The following is an 11,664-nucleotide window of genomic DNA, read 5'->3' as shown; positions in this document are numbered from 1 at the left end:
CTGCTGCTCCTGTCAGTCAGGTCAGTGTTCCTATACTTTTAAAATTTTTTCCACTTCTTTCACCCCATTTGATCTAGTTGTCTTGTGTGTTAATGTCCCCATCTTCCACAAGTTACTAGCTAATAAACTAGAATTGTGTCTTGCTCTATAAGTGCCCACCAACTATCAGTTTTCCTGTCTACCTGTGTGACTGAGTGGGTGTGTGTCACCCCTCTGCCTTTAGCACCCATCCCTGGAGTAAGCCAGTGCTGTGGTTCTCTTCTGCTCACCTGGGGAATCTCTTGCTGTGCCAGCTGGTGAAAGAGCCTACAGGCGGTGGGAGTAGCCAGAACAGGGCACAGCTAGTGCTGGCAGCCTGGGGTCCTCCTGGTTGGTATTCTCAGCCTGCCTGCCTTCTGTGAGGGGAAGGGAGGGGGGATGGTGTGCTCAGAAGCCACGACTTGCTGAGACTGCTGTCCCTTAGCCGGGCACTGGTGGCTCACGCCTGTCATCCTAGCTACTCAGGAGGCTGAGATCTGAAGATTGAGATTCAAAGCCAGCCCGGGCAGGAAAGTCCGTGAGACTTTTTACCTCCAATAAACTGCCAGAAAACCAAAGTGGCGCTGTGGCTCAAGTGGTAGAGGACTAGCCTTGAGCTGAAGAGCTGAGGAACAGCGCCCAGGCCCAGCATTCAAGCCCCATGACCAACAGGGGAAAAAACATTTTTTTTGCTTTCCTTAGCAACTTGAAATCCAGTGTGCACATTCCTGAAGTGTATCACCCAATCGGACAGCATATAGCACGGCCTAGCAGAGCCCTCCATGGCACCCTGCTGTCCGCTAGAAAGAAGAACCGCGATTAGATCTTCAGTTGGTGGTGAAGCTCTAATCCCACTCTATAAATGGCTGCAGTAGGAGGTTGGACTGGGGTTTTGGGAATGGGAGAACCCTTGCTAGCAAAGGTATGGCCAGAGGCTCACAGCTGCCATGGAAGATTGAGAGAGACAGCTGCTGTGTTCTGTCTTGGAAACAGAGATGGTTTTTGTTTTAGGAGACTTGGTCAGGCAGGAACTGGACTTTTATTCAGAAAAGAGCCTCTTGATGACCACTGCACACAGCAGAAGCCCAAGGTATGCCTGGGGCATCTCCGCAGGACAGTCCAGTGAGAGTGAGGATCCGGAGCCTGCTTTCCTTCTCCAAAAAGGCTTTAGTGGAGAAAAGGGTAGAGAAGATTGGCTTGGGGACAAAGAGCAAGCTTAAACCTTTATTTCAAAACCATTTTCTGGTTCATGGTCATATCAGCAGTGCCCTTTAGCACATAAAAAGCAGTAACTGGAAAAGGCTTAGCTGGGTGTCCTAACATCTCACCACAGAGTGAGCAGCTGTTGGTTGGTCCTGCCTCCCCTGCACATCCTTGGGTTCCCAGGACACAGACCCTCAGGGTCTCAGAGTTTCCTACTGAGTTGACAGACTGAGTGGCCCATACAACTGGACAGTGGGGGACAGGCACAAGTATGTATTACAGACAGTAGGAAAGGGTGAAAGTGGATCCCCCCCCTCCCCCCCAGGTTAGGAGCTGTCACAGGTTCTGAGGCAGTCTGATGGTATTTGGTGTTCTGAGCTAGGGAGGAGGTGGGCCAGGCCTCCAGCTCTCAGCTGTCATATACCATAACTAAGAGAAGCAGACCTGGAACCAGTGGTGCCTGTCTGTGGCACAGGAAAAGGGCAGGATTGAAATTAATCTGGAAAGTTTGGGAATGAACCCACCCTCCCACATGCTTGGCTGGACAGCAGAGCATGCCAGAAGTCATCCCCAAACCCACCTCCCATTTCCAAGCCGAGGTCTGAGGAAACACATTGGAAACACTCCTGAGGGGCTCCTGAAGTGTCCCTCACAGGCTTTGGTCTCACGCTGAGCCTGATTTGGGGATCAGTGGCAGACAAGAGCACTGGTCCTATAGACGAGTTTTCAGAAGGCTCACCATTGTCTACTCTGGTTTTACCCAGAGCAGTCACTCCATGTGTCGTCCCTGGTCCAGGGTGCAGAAACCAGCTGGATGTAAGGCCACTGGGCTATACTTGTGCTGGGTGCCCAGGGGCCTGATGTGGTGTCAGGAGGCAAACAGCTGGAGTCCTGGGTAGGAGGAGACGTCCCTGGGGTGAGGACTATCCCGAGCTGCCATCGCAGTGGTGGTCGGCCTGGTCCTGTGGCTCCAGGGAAGGCTGGACCACTAGTCCTCCTTGGGCCCCTCCACAGTGAGGAAAGTGTCTACAATTGCATTCTGCCGCTCCAGGTCTCCAAGGGGCTGCTTCTCCAGGTTCTGCTCAGCCCTTGCTCTTGTCCAGGACGGGGAGCGCAGGCAGCCTGCCCGGGGCAATGGCTGCAGACCTGGTGGGGACAGAGGAGAGGGCAGAGGCTGGGGTGGGCACATGGTGGCTCTGTTCTACTTGCCGATCTCCTGGGGGCTTCTGTGGATGCAACTGCCACCCCTTCCCCTCGGGAGCCTAGCTTTGGCTCTTGTCAAGACAACAGGGTGTGGGGTCTCCCCAGAACCGCCCCCCCCCCACCAGTGACGCAGTCAGCCTCCGAGCCTCCACCCTGTCACAGATTCACGTCATCTCAGTGTAGGCTGTGTGGCTGGACCCCTTTCCCGACCCCCTGCCACCCTCCGCACAGAGCAGCTGGGGCAAGGGTACCCGTGAGCGCGGTTCTAGGGTCTTCCTGTTTCTGACATACTCAAGCTCCCAGGGGACACGCAGGGTGCCCCCACCCCCATGTGACATGCACTCACAGGGAGCATGTGAGCAGTTGGTCTGCTGACAAGGTACTCACATTTTGTGAGCCCTTGGGTGGGGGTGGAGGGGTGTATGTGTGTGCACACCTTAACCTTGCACTAGATGTACATTTGTTGGTTCAAGCCTGGGCCTGGTATGCTGGGGAGGGGTAGAGGGGTAAGGTGGGGGAAGTTATCCTGGGCCATGCGTCACTCAGGCTCTAAACTGGGCCTGGAGGTCAGAGAACAGAAGCTGAACCTGGCTAATGGGGAGGCTTGAGTTTTTTGCCCTCCCTCCCTCAGCCTGAGGCTGATAGTTGGCCATATTGGAGACAGACTGCAGACTGCACGTGAACCCTACTTTCTGACTAGCAATTGTGGGGGAGGCGTTGAGGAGACAACACGTCAGGGCTCTGCCTGTGTGAGATGAACAGGAAGGGCAAAGGAGACTTCTGGGGCTGGCCTTTCCCACACTCATTTTGGAGCTCTGGAAAATGACCGTGCTTCCTCAGCATCCACAGAGGGACCAGGGCTGCTCAGCAAGCCCCATCCCACCTTGTGCTTGGCCTGACTTCATTTCCAGTGCTACTTTGAAGGGACAGCAGCTTTGCTTCTTATTGCTCACTTGCAAAGTAAGGCTAAGGAGAGGTTCGTGTAATGGGAGATAAATCCCCATTAGACAATTTGTAATGTAAAATATATATAGTGAGTTACATGGTGTGACAGTGAAAAGCACTTAAACAAGATTGGTGTGAAACTTTCATAGTGGGTCCCGAGGGAGCAGCAGCATGGGCTTCCGCAGGCCACCTATGCCTCTCATCCCTCCAAGCCCCATGCCAGCCTCACCTGCTGGGGATTCATTGGTGAAATTCTCATCATCAGAATCTGCAAAGACCTCAGCGAGTTCTTGGTCAGACATGTCGGTCAGCTCAGTGAGATCCAGTAGGTCGAAGTGGACCTCCAGAGAGGAGACGCTGCTCAGGGGCTCTGGAGGCAGGGAGGAAGGGGGCACGGTCACCCCACAGTGATGTGATGGCTCTGCAGCCCCACAGCCAGCGGGTGAGCCAGAACTTCCATCACAGACTAAGATGTGGGCAAGCCTGGAGTCAGACAATCATCTGCACATTCAGTATTGGAACATTTTCTGGGATCTTCCATTGTGCAGGCAGTACAGCTGAGGCACAGCGATAAAAGTTCTGTGCTCAGTGCTGAGCCCAGACCATTCTCATGTGGCATTGTTGCCATCCCGCCCGCCCCCCCCCCACTGGCTGCGTCGCTCTCTGGGGAGACAGGGCCCCCCAGGATGCTGGGCTGGTTGTTGATACTTACGCCTCCTCTCAGTGACCTGCAGGAGCCCTGGTGCTGGTATTGGGATGCCTGCCTCCTCCTCCACCACAGGTGTATGGCAAGTGTCCCCTGACCCATGGGCTGAGACACCCAGGGCAGCTTCTTTAATCATTTCTGCAACCAACACATGGTGTCACTTTTGAGTCTGACAGGACTCCCATATCTCCCCACTCTCCCACTCCCCAAGATCAAGGAAGTCTCAGAAGGACCTGAAAACTTGTCAACTCATTACTGGGCAATGACTAGAGGGTCACTGGGCAGACCCAGCTAGGGCCTCAGTAAAGGGGGCAGAGAAGCCATTTCTTCCACTCAGGCCTTCCTAGATGATGGAGGGGATGAGAATGTATATGCAGACCACTCTCAGTACTACAGCACCAGGCTGCTGTCCTACTGCAGGAATTCCACAATAGGCAAATCAGTTCAGACCCTTAGTATTCCCACATATCTCAGGTTTTTGGTCAGCCCAGATCCAATACAGGTTCATTTATGAGCTTTTGTGTCGGCTTTCCTGTCCTTCCTCTGGTGGAGGAGGAGGAGGGCTCTGGTGGCTCATTCCTATATAATCCAAGCTACTCAGGAGGCTGAGACTTGAGCATTGCAGTTCAAAGCTAGCCCAGATAGGAAAGTCCATAAGATTTTTTTTTTTTTTTGGGTCCGGTTGTGGGGCCTGAACTCTGGGCCTGGGCGCTGTCCCTCAGCTCTTCAGCTCAAGGCTAGCACTCTACCACTTGAGCCACAGCGCCACTTCCGGCTTTTTTCTTTTTGCTTATGTGGTGCTGAGGAATCGAACCCAGGGCCTCAGGCATGCAAGGCAAGCGCTCTACCACTGAGCCACCTTCCCAGCCTAGTCCATAAGATTTTTATCTCCAATTAACCTCCAAAAAGCCAGAATTGGAGCTGTGACTCAAGAGCAGATCATCAGCCTTGAGTACAACACAGCCAAGGAGCAGTGCCCTAGTCCCAAGCACTGTCACAAAACAAACCGGTCACATTTGCATTCACAATGAAAAGAGACAAAGTAGAAAGTGGTAGCCCTGCCATCCACTACCCCTCTCTACCAGTCCCATGTCACTCTGGGTGAATGCTCTTCCAGGTTATTTCTATAAAACCTTGATCAAATATAATTGCTCATTTTTTTCACATTTATCTTGTTCTGTCTTGCAGGTATGCAGACAACCCTTTGGTCTTGCACAAAACACGTTTCTTTCCATTGCCTAGTGGACTCTCCATTCACAAATCATGCATCTCCTAAAGCAGCATGTGTGTGTGCGCATGCATACCAGTACTGGAGCTTGAACTCGGGGTTCTGTTCAAGGCTGGGGCTCTAACCACTTGAGCTATACCTCTACTTCCTGCTTGCTGATTGGAGATAAGAATCTCATGGACTTTTCTTTTTTTCCTGTTGTGAGTCCTGAACTCTGGGCCTGGGCGCTGTCCCTCAGCTCTTCAGCTCAAGGCTAGTGCTCCACCACTTGAGCCACAGCGCCACTTGCAGCTTTTTCTGTGTATGTGGTGCCGAGGAATCGAACCCAGGGCCTCATGTGAGGCAGGCACTCCACCACTAAGTGACCTTCCCAGCCCCTCACGGACTTTTCTGTACAGGCTGGCTTAGATCTCAACTTCCAGAGTAGCTAGGATTATAGGCATGAACCACCAGCACCAGGCACAGCAGGGTATTTTGAAGGTGGTAACTCCCCAAGAGAATAGACAGTAAGTACCTGCCTTCCCGTTATCCTATCCCATTATCCTCTCCCTTTTTCCAAGGATCTCTCCCAAGACCCTCCATCTTCCTCTCCTGCTGGTTTCTAGGCCCTTCATGGGAAGGGACTGCCTGCCTGACCCCCACCCAAGAGGGTGCTCAAGAGTGAACCTGGGTGAAAGAAGGCCTTGTGTGGTGGAGCATGACCCTGTGGAGTGTATTCTGGCAGCCCTGGCTGCCATCCGGCGCAACAACTGCTGCCAGGAGGGTTGCAGCAAGGGGACAGCGGGCCGGGTTTGCAGTGTTGACAGCTACTAGTTAGGGACTTGCCTGCCATCCCCTTTGACCTAGGCCCAGGAGTCTGGAAGGTTCCAGGCAGGACACGTGGGTCTGGCGGTATGTCAACTGAGCTGAGAAAGGTAAGGGACGAGAGTCCCATCTTCAGAGATGGGACACTCCTGGCCTTCTGAATAAGGACAGCTTGTGCTGGCAGGGTAGGTCCTATATTCCTTGGGTAGTCAGGGTCATCTTCCAGACTGAAAGCCTGTCAGGCTTAGCCTGGGATGCAGTCCCTTTTGCCTAGAGGACTCTACATGCAGGGGGGTCCTCTAAAGCTGAGAAGGAACTCTGCCAGTTCCTGCCTTCAGGTATGTGCAGAGGTCCTGGAGGGAGTGCAGACTGCATCTAAGTCAGGGAGAACTCAGGTAGGGCCTGATAGGGCCAGATGACTGAGGATGAGGCAGAGGGACGTGGGCAAGGGTGTGTGGAGGCCATAGGCACATTCTCAGGACAGACTCCACTGTGAGGGAGAAGAAAGGGACGGGGTCTGCTTGGTTTTATTGGGTGGCCAATGAGAACAACATGTAGGTGGAAGACTTGGCACTGACCTCACTGGTCCTCCGGTCTTGGTCCTTGTATTTGTCCCACACAGAACCTCAGCCAAAGTGTCCATCTTACACGGGGTTTGGGGTGGAGGGAGAAGGGCTTTGCTGGAATACTATCATTCCTCCTTTGATTTCTGGAATCACATGGTATAGCCCTGGGACAAACTTCTGGTCCCAAGTAGAGTGGCCTTGTTAAAAAATGATTCTAAAAGCTGGGTGCTGGTGGCTTATGGCTGTAATCCTAGCTACTGAGGATTCTGAGATCCAAAGGTTGCAGTTAGAAGCCAGCCCAAGCAGAAGAGCCCATGAGACTCTTTTTTTTTTTTTTTTTTTGGTTCTGTTCAGTTTACCTTTTTATTTTTTATTTTTTATTTTATTTGTGCCCATGAGACTCTTATCTCTATTTAACCAACCAGAAGACTGGAAATGATGCTGTGGCTAAAGTGGTAGCGTGCTTGCCTTGAGCTGAAGAGCTGAGGGACAGCGCCTAGGCCCAGAGTTCAAGCCCCATGAATGACAAAAAATAAATTAAAAAATTTAAGAACCTGGAGCCTTGAACTCAGGACCTTGAGCTTGCTAGATATGTGCACAAGCAAGCCTTATTCCACTTGAGCCACACCCCAGTCCTTTATCTTTTTTTTTTCTTTTTTTCTCTGTTGGTCATGAGGCCTGAACTCGGCCTGGGCACTGTCGCTTAGCTCTTCAGCTCAAGGCAAGCGCTGTACCACTTGAGCCACAGCGCCACCTCCGGCCTTTTCTGCTTATGTGGTGCTGAGGAGTCGAACCCAGGGCTTCATGCACTGTCCCCTGAGCGACCTTCCCGGCCCCCTGTTTGTGTTTTTTGATCTTCCTATTTATGCTTTCCCTGTAGTTAGGATGACAGGTGCCTGCTGCTGTGCCAGCTTCTCACTCGCTCAAACTTTCTGCCTAAAGTGGCCCTCCCTATCTCTGCCTCTGTTTAGTAGTCCATGATATCACAGAGTTGAATGGATCAAATACCTCTCAACTTTTCCCCTCTCTCTCTTTTCCTTCCCAGTATTACACAGTGGTGAAGATAGCACAATTTTGTGACTAAAGTAAGGACACTGAACTGTATACTTTTATTTATTTTTTTTTTTGCTGGTTGTGGGGCCTGAACTCTGGGCCTGGGCGCTGTCCCTCAGCTCTTCAGCTCAAGGCTAGCGCCCTACCACTTGAGCCACAGCGCCACTTGCAGCTTTTTCTGCATATGTGGTGCTGAGGAATCGAACCCAGGGCCTCATGCATGCAAGGCAAGCACTCTACCACTGAGCCACCTTCCCAGCCCTGAACTGTATACTTTTAAAGGGTTATTTATATTTGTGCTGGTACAGATGCTTGAACTCAGGGCCTGAGTGCTGTCCCTGATTCTTTTCCACTCAAGGCTGGTATTCTACCACTTCAACCACAGCTCTATTTCCAGCTTTTTTTTTAGGGGGTGGGGAGAGGAATGGGACTCAAACTCAGGGCCTGGGCAATGTCCCTAAGCTTTTTTGCTCAAGGCTAGTGCTCTACCACTTTGAGCCACAGCTCCACTTTTGTTTTGCTGGTAGTTAATTAGTGGTAAGAGTTTCACTGACTTCTCACTGTGCTGGCTTCAAACTGCAACCCTCAGATCTCAGCCTCTTGAGTAGCTAGGCAGAGTCACCAGCAGCTGGCTTCTTTGGGCTTTTTGATGGTTAATTGTAGATAAAGCCTTGTACATTTTCTTGTCCAGGCTGGCTTTGAACTGCAATACTTATAGGATTACAGGCATGAGTCATTGGTGTCTAGCTAAAGGGTTAGTTGTTTTTGTTTTTGTTTTTTTTTTTTTTTGATATGTGAATTACATCTCAAAACCCTCAATTGAAACAAAGGTTGATGTTGGCTGGAGTTAATGGGCAAACTTGGGGGAGAAAGGCCATATACTAATATTTGCTGTGCACTCACCATGCATCAGACACCATGGGCCAGATATCATTTGGGCTCAGGTATTAGAAGTGCACACTCTAGGAGAATCTGTGGCAATCTCTTAGAAAAAGAAGTTCCCATGGGCAAGATGTGCTGCTCTTTCTAGGGTAGGGGCAGAGCCACCATGGCACAAAGGCACTGGTAGGGTGGTGCTGGCTAACTGGTCACACTCAGGGCCCTTGGCAGAGTAGAGGAAGCAGGTGCTTCTGGTGCCCCTCAAAGGACCCCACAATGTCCCGGTCCTTACATAGCACTTATTAAGGGGGAGTGTCCGGGCCTCTCTGGGGCTCCTGCTGCCCTGACTGCAGAGTAGAGATGTCCTGCCCACCAAGGCAGCCCCAAGGGTTGATGGCTGCCACTTGTACTTTGCTGCTGACCTATTTTCAGCACATTTGTGACTGAGCAACTTGGCCCAAATCTCACGTTCCCTGTTGTGCTCTCCAGACCTGACTACTCTGAGTACCTCTGAACTAATGAAGTGAATGAATGTTAAAAAATACGGCTTTAGGGAGGGAGGGATGGTCACAGAGGCAGGAGCTATATGTACCCTACTTTCCCAGCACCTTTGTCTCTGAATCCAGATTTTCCCTCTAGCATTTTAAGGAGGCTAGGCACTCTAAGACTCAGCTTCCTGAGGGCAGGATCATATCCTTCTTGATCTCCCTGAAGGCTCTCCAACAGACTTTGAAGAGGGTTAGAGGCCTGGTATCTAAATGCTCACACCTGCAATCCTGCCTGTTTAGGAAGAAAAGATCAAGAGGATCACAGTTCAAGACCAATCTGAGAAGAAAGTTCACAAGGCCCATCTCAACCAGTAGAAAGCTGGGCATGGTGTCATGTGCCTGTCAGCCGCTCAGGAAGCATAAACAGGAGGATAGAGTCCAGGCTGGCCCAGACATAAATTGGAGACTATTCAAAAATTAAAGGAAAAGGGCAAGGGGACTGGCTCCCGTGGTAGAGGGTCTACCTGGTAGCCCTGAGTATTAATTTGTCTAAGGGCAAAAGTGGTGTTTGGGTAGTTTTCCAGAAGTCATTTTTAGAGAGCTACTTTCTTTCTTTTTTTTTTTTTTTTTTGTCGGTCGTGGGCTTGAACTCTGGGCCTGAGCGCTGTCCCTCAGCTCTTCAGCTCAAGGCGAGCGCTCTACCACTTGAGCTACAGCGCCACTTCCGGTTTTCTGGAGGTTTATTGGAGATAGGAGTCTCACGGTCTCTCCTGCCCGATCTCTCCTGCCCGGGCTGGCTTTGAACCGCGATCCTCAGATCTCAGCCTCCTGAGTAGCTAGGATTACAGGCGTGAGCCACCAGCGCCCGGCTGAGAGCTACTTTCTTAAATAACTACTGATGAAACAACATGCCTAGACTGCTTTAAAGTTGGCCTGGCCTGCTGCGGGTTTGGGGCTGGGAGGTGGTACACGGAGCTTCTAGGTGTCTACTTTCATGTGTGCGCTTCATGGTCTTCAAGGTAAAGTTTCAGAAGCAAGTGCGTGTCTTGTGACGGCCGTAGTTACCGATGTGAAGCCTCATGAAGTCCCACAGAGAAGAGGGCCAGCGCACAGTGCAGCCAGCCAAGGAAGGTGGATGGCGCGGGCGCGGTCCCCACTGCCCGTCCCTCGTGCCGGGCAGCGCAGACCCGGCGAGCCGCGCGGGTTGCGCCCGGGCTCTGCCCCGGCCAGGGGCGACACAGTCAGAAACGGGGGCTGCCCGAGGAGAGAGGGGCACCTCCGCCGCAACGCCTCGCCCCGCCGGGGAGCAGCGGCCCGGGCCAGGGCGGCCTTCAGTCCGCGGCGCGGCTTCGAACTGGCTCTGCCTCCCCAAGGCCCTCGCCCGGCGGTCCCCAGCGGGAGCGCTGGGTCCGCTCCCACACGGGGCAGCGCCCAGGCCCGGGGCTCCGGGAGGGGCGCGGCCGCCCTCCTCACCCGCTGGGCTCTAGGGTGGACAGCCCGGGACCGCGATGCGCCGGCGGGCGGGGCGGGGTGGCTCCGGGAGCATCCACGGAGCCCGGGAGAAGGGTCTGCCTGCCCGTTTTCCTCCCGGGACCGGCCCCCTCCGGGTGTCGCCCGGCTGCTTGGGCCAGGCGTGGACGGGGCCGTGACCTCGGCCCGCAGGGACCTGGGCAGGGACGGGGGGCGAGAGGAGGCCCTGCCGCCCGCCTTCTTGCCCCTCCGCGCCCGCCTGCCCTCGGACCAGTGCGGGGCCGAGCCGCCGCCCGCCGCCCGCCGCCCGCAGCCTCGTCCCGCGCCCGGGCCGCCCCTCCCGGCTCCCCAGGGTCGTCTGGGGCGAACAAAGCAGACGCCGAAGCGGCGGGCGGCCTCTCGGCCGGGACCCCAGTTCCGGTCCCCCGGCTCTCCGCGCCCCATTCTGGGCCGGGCCGGAGGGGTCTCACCAGCGAGGTGCGCTCGGCCGGGCGCGGGGCAGGCCGGGGGGGCGGGGACGCGTTCCGGGAGCCCGGGGCCCGCTCCCGGGGGCGTCCGGCCCGGCTCCGCCCTCGGTCCCCGGGGGAGGGGGGGCGGGCCGGCGGGGGGGGCGCGGGGGGCGGCGGCCGCAGCGGGCCGCAGGGCGGATCCGCACTCACCTCCGGGAACGGCGCCCTCCGAGGGCTCCATGGGGCCGGCCAGGCCCGGAAGGCGCACGGGCGGCGGCGGCGTCACCCGGCTCCGGCGCCCCAGCAGCTGCGGCGGCGACTCGGCCCGGGTTCCGGGCGCCGCGCATCAGGGCAGCAGCCGGGGGGCCGCGGCGGCGGGGAGGAGCCCGCGGGGCGGGGCGCGCAGCTGCTCCTCGGGGCGCGGATCCCCTCCCCGCAGCGCCCCGCAGGGCCGCACAGGTGCAGCCCCGCCCCGCCCCACGCGCGCCCCCTGCCGGCCCCGCGCCCGCAGGCCGCCACGTCCTGGCCCCGCGCCCCGCCCGCCCGGGGACCCGCCCGGGTCTCGCCGCCGCCTCCCGCCCGCGGGCCGCCGGCCCGCCGGTCGTCCACCCCCAGGCGTCTGTGCGGAGCCCGCTGCGCGTGGCGCGTGGCG

General features: G+C 55.3%; 1 protein-coding gene across 1 annotated transcript; it reads right to left on the bottom strand.

The window, feature by feature from the left end:
* Nucleotides 1-1,228: 1,228 nt before the first annotated feature.
* Nucleotides 1,229-11,402, bottom strand: Dbndd1 (dysbindin domain containing 1). The gene is made up of 4 exons (XM_069987804.1): nt 11,223-11,402; nt 4,082-4,213; nt 3,599-3,739; nt 1,229-2,367 (listed from the first exon to the last, which is right to left on the bottom strand). Exons 1-4 carry the CDS (start codon nt 11,251-11,253, stop codon nt 2,210-2,212), a joined length of 462 nt encoding a protein of 153 aa, XP_069843905.1. The 5' UTR covers nt 11,254-11,402; the 3' UTR covers nt 1,229-2,209.
* Nucleotides 11,403-11,664: the final 262 nt, after the last annotated feature.

The sequence above is a fragment of the Dipodomys merriami genome, unplaced genomic scaffold, assembly GCF_024711535.1.
Source record: "Dipodomys merriami isolate MVZ:Mamm:240054 unplaced genomic scaffold, mDipMer1.0.p SCAF_348, whole genome shotgun sequence".
NCBI lineage: Eukaryota > Metazoa > Chordata > Mammalia > Rodentia > Heteromyidae > Dipodomys > Dipodomys merriami.
The sequence above is the reverse complement of the archived record's forward strand: the minus strand, read 5'-3'. Positions and strand labels throughout refer to the sequence as shown.

Coding starts and splice junctions, on each gene's coding strand:
- Dbndd1 (XM_069987804.1), bottom strand. CDS start 11,253: ATGGAGCCCTCGGAGGGCGCCGTTCCCGGAG. Junction 3,740..4,081: donor GCAGGTCACTGAGAGGAGGC/GTAAGTATCAAC, acceptor CCCTGCCTCCAG/AGCCCCTGAGCAGCGTCTCC. Junction 2,368..3,598: donor CACCAATGAATCCCCAGCAG/GTGAGGCTGGCA, acceptor TGTCCCCACCAG/GTCTGCAGCCATTGCCCCGG.